This window comes from Nematostella vectensis, unplaced genomic scaffold, assembly GCF_932526225.1.
Source record: "Nematostella vectensis unplaced genomic scaffold, jaNemVect1.1, whole genome shotgun sequence".
Lineage (NCBI taxonomy): Eukaryota > Metazoa > Cnidaria > Anthozoa > Actiniaria > Edwardsiidae > Nematostella > Nematostella vectensis.
Window position 1 is genome coordinate 9,454 of NW_026019269.1, and position 11,811 is coordinate 21,264.

Below are 11,811 nucleotides of genomic sequence, written 5' to 3' on the forward strand. Positions count from 1 at the left end.
AATGCAAGTACGTGCAGATTACCAAAACAACAACAACAACAACAACAACAACAACAACAACAACAACAACAACAACAACAACAACGAAACCGAAGAGGTGGATAGAGAGGCAGCTACACGGACACCATCGCCCAACGAGCAACAGGTGATACAAGAGAATAATAAACGACTAACACGCCTAGTTTGGATAATAAACTCGGTGGGGGGATCACTAATAATACTACTAGTACTACTATTGGTGTTGCTGGGGTAAAAAAACACAACTAACACATTACTCCCCCTGCAGGTTGCAAGCGATGTACGGGACAGTGAGCAAGTTGTCTACAACCTACGCAGGGGGAGGACAATACGCCCCTTCCCCACTAACCTACAAAGAATAAGACAACTCAGAAGACAGCCATCACCCATACGGGTACGGGCACCCACGGCCCAAAGCACCGAAGAAACCAGTCGGAACCTGGCGCAACTTAGCCTATTGCAGCGTAGGGGACATCCACCTCTCCCGCGACTACGCTTGCGCCTGACGCGCCTGACGCCACCACAACCACCACAACCACCACAACCACAACCCCCGGAGCAACAAGGACCAGAGGTACAGTCACAAATGGAAGCAAACAACGTACGTAATATAATGGAGCGTATGGTAATCCGCCCAACCTCCCGCCCCTCTTTTGTAGACCCAAGAATCTACGAACAGGTCAGAGCCCACATAGACGCAGTGGTACAACGCCGTCTGAACTCCGTAGAGTCCCCCGCACAGATCACACACCTCCCAACGGAAGAAGAGATAGAGGAGTTCCAGCGCTTTAGTCTAGGACTGATAATGGACACTTACTACGGATAAGGGGTAGCTAAAAAAGTAATTTTGTAAACAAGACAACTCCCTCTTTACTATATCCTTTTTTTTTTATTAAAAAATTGCACAAACTGCTACAAGCATAAGACTAGTGTCCTCTCTTTCTCACAAAAACACCCTACTCATCGTTGTAGGGGTATGTATCCACTATGCCTAGGGCAACCTGGCGTATTAGGTGAAAAACAGCCTCCTTCGTCTTCTCTCCCCTCCTTATCAGCTCTGGTGTGTTCGTATTGCCATCCACCCAATCTTGCATCATCTCTATCAACTCATCTGGGGTGAGGAGAGCAAGTACCGCTCCAATATAATTCTTGATACCATGTGGTGGTTGGGACACCCTCAGCGCTGTATTCAGTAGTTTGGTACCAAACCAAATGGCGTCAGTAGCCTTCGACTTAACGTGGTCGAAACACTTGACCCAGCGTTGCCTATAGAGGTCTGGGTTTGTGAAGTAGCTCTCGTTCGCACCTGACTTAAACATGAGTGCGTCAACGGCGGTAGCCATCACCTTGTAGACGTAGAAATTGGTGGCTTGCACCAGTTTGTTGGCATCACGGGCGTCAGGCATCTCGAACGTCACCCCTTTCTTACCGGTCTCACCCTCCTTCTTCACCTTGTCGATGGGGATATTGAGAGGGATGTTAGGGATGTTCAAAAAGGTTGGGCGGACCATCCGTTGGGGTTCTGGTACCCCCATGCACTCCAATGGGTTCATGCAGCGGCAGGTGGCGGCGCTTCCATTGCTCAGTGCTGCTTGGTAGTCTTCCTCCAACGACTTCGCACGTTGTGCGCTCCTCTCCTTGTACGCTGCCACGTCCTCCTTTCTTATCTTTGACCACTCCTCCCAGTCGAAGTCCTTACCCCACACGCCCACGTGCTCCATCCACGCCCCTAGCTCCACATTCACCTCCTTCTCGAGCTCTTTCTCACCCCAAGGGTTCTCCAAGCTCCTCTCCGCTTTCAGTGCCTCCCTGACTAGGCGCTTCTCCTTCGTCTCTGGCTCTCCTCCATGGTGCTTAGTAATATGTGTCTCTGCCATTTTCTTCTCAACATCCGTTACATAGGTCTTTGACATTCTTTTTTTTCTCAGGCGTGTGAGGTAGCTTTCGTCCCACTACGTCGCACCGTTATATCCTTTCCCGCGCTGACGTCACCGTGTTGTCGCGCGCGCGGGAGCCAATCCCGACCCCGCGTGACGTCACACCCCTAACCAGATATCTCCATTCCCATTGGTTAACACCACCTGTGACGTCACACACCTGACCATATATCCACCAATCAGAATCCAGCTTGACCACCCCTCCCCTAGCTGACCAAAACCTGACCAAATATACTAGTGATACTACTAACAGAGTAGTAACCGGAGGCGTAAAAAATACGCCTGTTTTGTTAGTCTACAGCTTGTTTGTAGTTTTTTTTTTTCTAGTCATACCATCTAGTTATTCTACAGCTTGTCTGCAGTTTTTTAAATCATACAACCTAGTTATTCTACTTAGCTTGCATGCGTAGTTTAGTTACAATAAAAAGATATGAAGGAGGTTTTCAATGACCCCTTAATTTACACATCAAAGTAAATTGTACGTGGGAATTGGATATTAGACGCACTTTTATTGTTGTAGCGCCGAATGAAGTCGTGGCTCTCTAAATGGCGAGGCATTATCAACGTTCTAAGAAAGAAATCTCGCGATCTAAAAAACTTTCAATCGGTTTTGGCATCAATTCTTAGAATATAGGTATCAAGCATTAAAACACTAGACAAGTCGGTTGTCGAATTTACTTCCCTGGGCGAAGTTGTGGTGGTCTAAGAAATACGGGTTAATATTGTATGCATTAAACCTCTAAAATCAACATCCTTTATTTTCTCAAAAATAAAAATTCAAAAGTGAAAATTGTTCAAAATCTCCTCGCAATTGGAAAACGATAGTATCTTCAAGCTCCATGGATTTATTTCATTGGAACTTGCGATCTGGAGGCAGCATTAATTGTATTAGATTAGGTAGGGTGACGTCATATCTTGAGACCACGCACTACCTTGAAATATTTCAGCATATATGAACTTTCATCTTTCCTTGGTAATGCATTTATATCTACAAATCAGTGCAATGCGCCCGTGTAGCAAAAGCGCAAAGTGGAGAGGTGTCAAACTTCTGGTACGGTAGTAGGTCGCCTTAAGTACCATAATACCAGCCCAGAGCGAAGGTGATGGCAGAAAAACGCCCAACCTCCTTTGGACAAGGGGGAGTCCCACCCCAGGTCCGAACTGCAGAGGCTGAACCTGTAAAGATGGCCAAAACCTTACTGCTAATCCAGCATATCGTGAAATAAGTAAAAGAATCACCAACCTTAGTACTGCCCTGTTATGAATAATGGCAACGTGTTGTAATAATATTCCAATAACATTCCTGCCCCTGCTAGTGGTGATTATAGTAATGTTTTGACATGAAACTTGTCATATTTAACCCATAAACTGATAACGGTAACTATAGTTAACAAAACTATAAAATTACCGCACGGACGCGGTTTTCCTTTGTGGTCCATTCTAAACAAAACCAGTTTAAATATACAGGTTGTGAAGGAAAAACAAATTGCACTGCTGTACCGCAAAAAGGACAGGCCGCTCTGTGTAAAACATACAAAAAGGGAAAGGGTGTATTCCGAGTCATCTGTTCATGTTCTTCTCTCACGTTGTGAGATAGAGAGGAATAAACTGGCACCTCCCGCCAGGTGGACGGCTAGTCCTTCATCAACCCCTCGACACTACAATGTAGAATAAAAACCTTGTTCTTGTTCTATTGACCATTTATGTGACTAGTTGGGTATAATATCTTCATGTACACTGAAATTAAAGAACATCATTAAAAATATTTTCAGCCTTAAATAACTCCCAAAATAAAAACGTTCCGTTTCTCAACCGAAAATCAGTCACTTAAGAGCCTTGTGTTGTTAACAAAAAATAAGTATTACCTTACTCCTATTTTATCGTTTTCATATCTGTTGTTTATATCACACCACTCTATAAACTATATGTTTATACACCATATTGAGAAATGCTTATTCTTTAATATTTCTCAAACACGACACCTCTATTGTGTATAAAGCCTTTTGATTGTATCGGCGTTTGACAAAACATTGCGTATCAAACGACGGTCATTTGCACAATTAATGAGTTGTTTTTATTTCCCTCGAGGTCGGTTTATTTTTCTGAGTTTATTTAATTGCAAATGTTTTGTTGACAGCGATCACGGGCAGACAAATCGACATATTCCTTACATCTAGGTTTTCTGAAGCTGTACTTTGTATGGCGTTTATTACTGTCCGATTTGGAGGTAAGGATCAATAATATAATAATGAAACGATGTTATCATCATAAATAACGATAGGCACTAAGTGTCCACAGATGATGGGCGGCAGAACAGCTACCAGCAACCTATCGAATTGATTATTAAATATTTGAGTAAACATACACTACACATAATAGAAACGAGAGAAACGTGAAACCTAGATTCTGTCACATCAAACTCTTTACATGCAAATCATAATATTAGCATTCCTTCATGTAGTCTTGCCCGCTTAATCCCCTCAATTAACTAATATTTATGTTTATTTTTCCATCTTTTGATGGAGGTAGCTTTTATAAACTGAAAGAACTGGTTATAAACCTGAAAAACTTGAAGACTTCAACTCGCTCAAACATCTCTATTATACATCTTTAGTGTCGTGATGACCTTCCTTAAAGGCTCAAGTTGGTAGGATTCGACTACAGATGTTGCTGTTTAGTTTATGTTGATTGTTTTTGTTTTCGATTCCTACCTTCAGATTTAAGACAGAAAAAATGTTTTTCAAGCAGGTCTTCTATGGTGGCAGCATGCTTTTTTATCCGTTTCTTTTTATGATCTCAGATGACGAGGACGAGCTTTTCAATCCAAACTTTGTCACCCAAAATCTACTGGAGAACATTAGACGACGGTGTCGTTGTCAGCGGGGAGGTGAGATACCCAATTAAAGTGAAATGGTACTTATCCGTGCAGCGAGCTGATAACCGTTTCCCCGTTGTAATTCATAACACTAATACGCACTGAAATTCAGGGCATCGCCTGCAAAACTGCTATACACCTATTTCAATTAAGTTTGACTATAAGAAATTGGAAAATGGAACAAAGTTTGGCCGATGATAATGTCTTCTTGTATTAAAAATGGGTTCATTCATTACATGGCCCTAGCTACAGGAGGAATTTAGCCTCACTGAATGTTATTAAGATACAAGACTTGTTTTCCCTAACCAGTGGTGCTCTAGGCATTCATCATTTTCCATTTTCTAAGAGTCAACCTTAATTGAAATAGGTGTATAAACTGTTGGTTGATAAATGATCGATTGATTGATTTCATAGTAACCCTAGACCTGTCAGACGAGGAAGGGGATCTAAAGAATCTGCCGGACTATCTCCACCAGTATGCCCACAAAGTCCTTAAGCCCAGGGAGACCTTCGTGCTCGTCAAGATAGAAAGTAGGTCAACGGTTAGGATGAACGGTTGAGAGGGGGTATACACAAGCTTTCAAGCACAGAGAGACCTTCATGCAATTGTCAAGATAGAAAGTTGGTAAACGGTACATGGGAGGGGAGTACACATAGGTTTTCAAGCATAGAAAGACCTTTGTGCAATTGTCAAAATAGACAGGTGGTAAACGGAACATGGGGAGAGGGGGGTTTACATAGGCTATCAAGCATAGAGAGACCTTCGTGCAATTGTCAAGATAGATAGGTCGTAAACGGTTAGGATGAAGGGGAGGGGTATAAACAAGGTTCTCAAGCCGCACAGAGAGGAGACCTTTGCTCACCAAAGCCACTTTTCAAGGTCCGGAAGGTACCACTACACATCAGACCCCCCTCCCCCCTGTTGCATCATGGGTAGATTATACACGAGGTAGAGTTGTGTTGCATCATGAGTAGATTATACACGAGGTAGAGTTATGTTGCATCATGGGTAGATTACACACGAGGTAGAGTTGTGTTGCATTATGGGTAGATTATACACGAGGTAGAGTTGTGTTGCATCATGGGTAGATTATACACGAGGTAGAGTTATGTTGCATCATGGGTAGATTATACACGAGGTAGAGTTATGTTGCATCATGGGTAGATTATACACGAGGTAGAGTTGTGTTGCATCATGAGTAGATTATACACGAGGTAGAGTTATGTTGCATCATGGGTAGATTATACACGAGGTAGAGTTATGTTGCATCATGGGTAGATTACACACGAGGTAGAGTTGTGTTGCATTATGGGTAGATTATACACGAGGTAGAGTTGTGTTGCATCATGGGTAGATTATACACGAGGTAGAGTTATGTTGCATCATGGGTAGATTATACACGAGGTAGAGTTATGTTGCATCATGGGTAGATTACACACGAGGTAGAGTTGTGTTGCATAATGGGTAGATTATAAACGAGAAACAGCTATGTTGCATCATGGGTAGATTATACACGAGGTAGAGTTATGTTGCATCATGGGTAGATTGCACACGAGGTAGAGTTGTGTTGCATCATGGGTAGATTATAAACGAGAAACAGCTATGTTGCATCATGGGTAGATTACACACGAGGTAGAGTTGTGTTGCATCATGGGTAGATTATAAACGAGAAACAGCTATGTTGCATCATGGGTAGATTATACACGAGGTAGAGTTATGTTGCATCATGGGTAGATTATACACGAGGTAGAGTTATGTTGCATCATGGGTAGATTTTACACGAGGTAGTTATGTTGCATCATGGGTAGATTTTACACGAGGTAGAGTTATGTTGCATCATGGGTAGATTATACACGAGGTAGAGTTATGTTGCATCATGGGTAGATTATACACGAGGTACAGCTTTGTTGCATCATGAATGAGTACATTTGGAATGTATTCTATAATTTATGAAGATGTATTCTATAATTTGTAATGCATTCTATTAATACTTTGGTGTTCTACGATTATCATATATTACGCCTAAATTTAGGATGTATTCTATAATTTGACGTATTCTATTAATACTCGTGGTTATCTACCATATAAAAATTGCAGAGGGGTTGGGTGACTATCCAAAGACGTATACTTCAATGCTAAATGACCTGGAAACCAGCAACCCGAAACTGCTGGGTAAGTATGCTAATAGCTTGCCCTATGTTGCCTTGAGCAACCCGAAACTGCTGGGTAAGTACGTGAATAGCTTGCCCTATGTTGCCTTGAGCAACCCGAAACTGCTGGGTTAGTATGCTAATAGCTCGCCCCATGTTGTCTATCAGAAAGCACGGTGCGCAAAGCATCGTGAACACGAATCAAGGGTTGGAAGAGACTTCTAGTGATAACCTTTCCGTGCAACAAAATGGATAATACCAAAGTTAGAAAGCACCACACAAAAAAAAACAATTCGCATTTTTTTTAATTTTACAGCACGTCTAGAAGCCCTCTCTCAAAGGCCCCCAACGAGACTAATCAAAAGTCAGCACAAAAAGCCGCACAAAAAGAAATCCATGTGGAATTTAGCTAACCGGGTGCGCAGTAAAAACGGACAGCGAAACAGCGCCGGACGTATCCGGTCCGAGACCGAACAAGCAAAGACCAAAAATAAAACATCGGGTGCCACGCCCTCCCATCAAAACAAAACGCGACAACGAAAGCCTACTAGATAATGAGCCCCTCTTCCCGTAAGGTTCTTGAAAAATTTCACATTGTTTAATAACACACTGATATTTTATTGATCTTTCTAAGTATAAGCGTGCTTAGAAAACTATGGATATATATTTATTCAGTACCTAAACACCGAATAAAATAGTACTTTTCCACTTGCTCAATATTTACTTCCTCCCTCTCTACTCTCCTGGTAGTTATAACAGTGTCAGGGGCATTTTAAATAAATAAGATACAATTTAAAAAGGAATCCAGAAAGTAGACAAGACTATTCTATCCATAACAGAAAATTAGAAGAAAAAAAAACTCGCGGCATTGTGACAGGTAACGAGTGTAAAAAAACACTTGTAATCAATCAGTGCGATTGCATTTCCTCACCAAGGGGTGTAATAGCCCCGTCAAAAAGCGAGGCAACAAGGGAGTTCGGGGGCATACGGCATTGCGAGTTGGGGTCCTTGCGAATTGGGGTCCGTGCGAATTGGGGTCCTTGGGAAATGGGGTCCATGCCAGTTGGGGTCCTTGGGAATTGGGGTCCTTGCGAGTTGGGGTCCTTGGGAAATGGGGTCAGTGCGAATGGGGGTCCTTGGGAATAGGGGTACTTGCGAAATGGGGTCCTTGTGAATTGGGGTCCTTGGGAATTGAGGTCCTTGGGAATTGAGGTCCTTGCGAATTGGGGTCCTTGGGAATTGGGGTCCTTGGGAATAGGGGTCCTTGCGAAATGGGTCCTTGGGAATAGGGGTCCTTGCGAATTGGGGCCCTTGGGAATAGGGGTCCTTGCGAAATGGGGTCCTTGGGAATAGGGGTCCTTGCAAAATGGGGTCCTTGGGAATTGGGGTCCTTGCGAAATGGGGTCCTTGGGAATTGGGACCTTTGCAAATTGGGGTCCTTGGGAATAGGGGTCCTTGCGAAATGGGGTCCTTAGGAATAGGGGTCCTTGCGAAATGGGGTCCTTGGGAACAGTAAGCTGCGCTGTTCCGACGGCACCACTTAGCAACATGGCATCATGGGAAATTAGGCCCCTGGAAATGAAGTCTTAACCTGCTATACTGGTCTGCACCATGACATCAAGAATCATGGAGGCTTGGGTCGCTCGGAACAGAATCATATATCTTTTTACCGCTAGCATAATGTATCATGGGAACTTGGTAGCCGATCCTTATAAGGTATACCGCTAGCATAAGGTATCATGGGAACTTGGGTCCTTGGTAGCCGAGCCCTATAAGGTATACCGCTAGCATAAGGTATCATGGGAACTTGGGTCCTTGGTAGCCGAGCCCTATAAGGTATACCGCTAGCATAAGGTATCATGGGAACTTGGGTCCTTGGTAGCCGAGCCCTATAAGGTATACCGCTAGCATAAGGTATCATGGGAACTTGGGTCCTTGGTAGCCGAGCCCTATAAGGTATACCGCTAGCATAAGGTATCATGGGAACTTGGGTCCTTGGTAGCCGAGCCCTATAAGGTATACCGCTAGCATAAGGTATCATGGGAACTTGGGTCCTTGGTAGCCGAGCCCTATAAGGTATACCGCTAGCATAAGGTATCATGGGAACTTGGGTCCTTGGTAGCCGAGCCCTATAAGGTATACCGCTAGCATAAAGTATCATGGGAACTTGGGTCCTTGGTAGCCGAGCCCTATAAGGTATACCGCTAGCATAAGGTATCATGGGAACTTGGGTCCTTGGTAGCCGAGCCCTATAAGGTATACCGCTAGCATAAAGTATCATGGGAACTTGGGTCCTTGGTAGCCGAGCCCTATGCCGCTTTTTCCGCCAGCACCTCGCGACAGCTGAAAGGCACGTGATCGTTCGAACTCAATCTCAAGGTTGTGCAGGAGCTCGCTCTGACCTTGGCCTTCAGGCTTGGCGGCTGCGGGAGTACTCTCTAGCTGAGAGTCTTGCGCTTCTCCCCCCTTGATACCCATCAGTCGGCGGAACTTGGGGTCCATCTCGGAGGTGTAGCTTGCCGCGCTCCACTGACCTGGGGGAGCAGCTGCCTGAAAACACGATGGGGCAGTCTAAAGTTTTACCAATCCACCCTTAGCTTGGTTTCCCCATACTAAACAGAATGGGGCACTTTAAAGTTTTACCAATCCACCCTAAGCTCAGTTTTCCCATACTAAACAGAATGGGGCAGTTTTATCAATCCATCCAACCCTTACTATCTCCTCTTTGAGAAAACCCCTATGGCTCAACGCTACGGACAGTTTGTTTATGTTTTTTTATCGAGTAGATATTATATCATTGAGCATGTAAAAACCTCTCTACATTTGGGACTGTAAGCCCTTCGTCTTCTCGCATAAGTACGTCAATCACGAGGTCCCGTCCCTCGTGGACGCATAAGAACCGCTGGATACGCTGTCACAGTTTTTACACAATAAATCTGACTCATAACTGCAAAGTGCGAGGAGCAGTTGGTGTTTATATAATAAAACAACCAGGTGCATGTGGAGCACTAAAAGACTTTGTTTTTAGGCATTTTTCTTGTCAATAAATGAGGATGTTCCTCAGTTGTTGTGCCTCATTACCTCTTTTTTCTTGCCGCTCCATAACAACTTCTTCTTCTCCTGCTGCACTTTGTACTGCTGAGGGTTGACCACCGCAGGGTTCAGGTAGCCGGGCATGTTGATTGCTTTGGCCTGGGTCTGAGCCTGTTGGCGCAAGACCTCTGCGTGCGCCGCTAGTTTCGCTTGGACCTCTTCTGATGTGGGCGCGCGAACGGGAACAGCTGGGGCTGCGATATAAGAGAGAATTCAACGTGGAGACATATTTTGTGTAGGAATAATTTGGTTTACATTTTCAAAAAAACGTACAAACAGCACCAGCTATCTGATCCCCTGAGGTGTTGACTCTAATGCTGCTTGCTGGCGCTGTGCTGGCATGTACTCGTGTGGAGTAATTTTGCCGATAGTCCCCTTGACGCGTGGTCAATCTATCAGGGCATTGTCCGCTGGGTCATGATGGTTGTTGTTGATAGTTTGAATAATGAAGATAAGAGACCTTTTATGCCTGACAGGAAAGACAATACTCTCCAGCGTTCATAAGACAGACATACTGCACGGGATTTATTAAGGTGTTGCGAGGGGGCAAACATAACCTATTTTAGTAGATATTTTCTTGTCAAAATACAAGAAATCTCGTCACTTTAGCTTTCGATAGGATTGCTATTCCGGTACTGTTAAAAAATTAAAGAAAAATGCGGAGAGGTTTAAAAACATTGACTTACTTTTGACCACAGGTGTGCACGGCCCAGGTGAACGTCGGAATCTGTCACGCCTTCCCCTCCTGTCATCACGGTAGCGGTCGCGGTCACCGTCACGCCGTCCCCTGTCACGGTCATAGCGATCGCGATCGCTGTCACGCCTTCCACGATCACGGTCATATCGGTCCCGATCACGATCACGGTCACGGTCACGGTCTAAGATGGATAGATAACAGAGAATCAAAAGAAGTTAGAACATAAAATTGAGAGAACAATGATGAGAGCAGTAATTCATAGACAGCCATTTACAATACAATACAATAAACTTTATAGCTTGATAACTTTTGACAGTTTTCTAACCCATGGCCCTCCTAAAATATACTATACTAGATTATAAAAAAATATTTACATAGTTGATCATATTACAATCAAAAGCAACTCTAGACTAATGTGAACTAAACAAAAATATTACTAGACTAAGAAACTGTAACTAGATACTTTGAAACTGTGCTACAAAGACAGCCACAAACACAACAAAATGTACAAACATGGATTACAGATGACAAAAACATGTACATGATGAAGCAAGCTTCACGTGAAGCTCGAGCACATCGACAGTTCAAATAAAAGCGGCAAGAATAGCAAAAAAGTTCTTCGAGGTGCGAAACGTGGCTTAGGTGAGGCAAAAAAAAACTTTGCGAAGGTTTTTCTTAAACACAAGCGACAAATTCGGAAAAAAGGAGGAAGTAGCGAGCCTTTTCAATTCCGGGGTAAGAGAGTTAAATAAAGACACAACAGAAAAGGTGAAAGTTAGCTTGCCGGAATCCGTTCTAGGACGGGGCAGCGCAAGATTATTTGTAGTGGCGGCTCTTGTAGAACGCCCAGAAGAAGAAACAAAAGAAAAATTATTATTATTATTAGATTTAGAAGGCGAAATATTAAGAATTTTTTTCCATAAGTTTTTAGGGTTTTCAATGTTGTTTTTATAGCATTATTAAATGCACTACTTGGTTGTGCGCGCGGCGGTATTGATTCCAGGAATCGTGCGTTTTAAAGGCCTTGTCATACGTACTTT

The 11,811-nt window shown here is 43.5% G+C and overlaps 3 protein-coding genes across 3 annotated transcripts; 1 reads left to right on the forward strand and 2 right to left on the reverse strand.

Moving 5' to 3' along the window:
• The first annotated feature begins 4,013 nt into the window (after positions 1-4,013).
• On the forward strand, positions 4,014-7,693 carry LOC116620196 (uncharacterized protein CXorf65 homolog). Its single transcript, XM_032385868.2, has 5 exons — positions 4,014-4,182; positions 4,756-4,842; positions 5,245-5,361; positions 6,929-7,003; positions 7,298-7,693. The coding sequence occupies exons 1-5, from the start codon at positions 4,155-4,157 to the stop codon at positions 7,534-7,536; spliced, it is 546 nt and encodes a 181-aa protein (XP_032241759.1). The 5' UTR covers positions 4,014-4,154; the 3' UTR covers positions 7,537-7,693.
• LOC116606599 (arginine/serine-rich coiled-coil protein 2-like) lies at positions 7,579-10,984 on the reverse strand. Its single transcript, XM_048723188.1, has 3 exons — positions 10,761-10,984; positions 10,063-10,268; positions 7,579-9,531 (listed from the first exon to the last, which is right to left on the reverse strand). The coding sequence occupies exons 2-3, from the start codon at positions 10,156-10,158 to the stop codon at positions 9,259-9,261; spliced, it is 369 nt and encodes a 122-aa protein (XP_048579145.1). The 5' UTR covers positions 10,159-10,268; positions 10,761-10,984; the 3' UTR covers positions 7,579-9,258.
• Positions 7,890-8,531, reverse strand: LOC125560855 (early nodulin-75-like). The gene has a single exon (XM_048723189.1). It carries the CDS (start codon positions 8,529-8,531, stop codon positions 7,890-7,892), a length of 642 nt encoding a protein of 213 aa, XP_048579146.1.
• Positions 10,985-11,811: the final 827 nt, after the last annotated feature.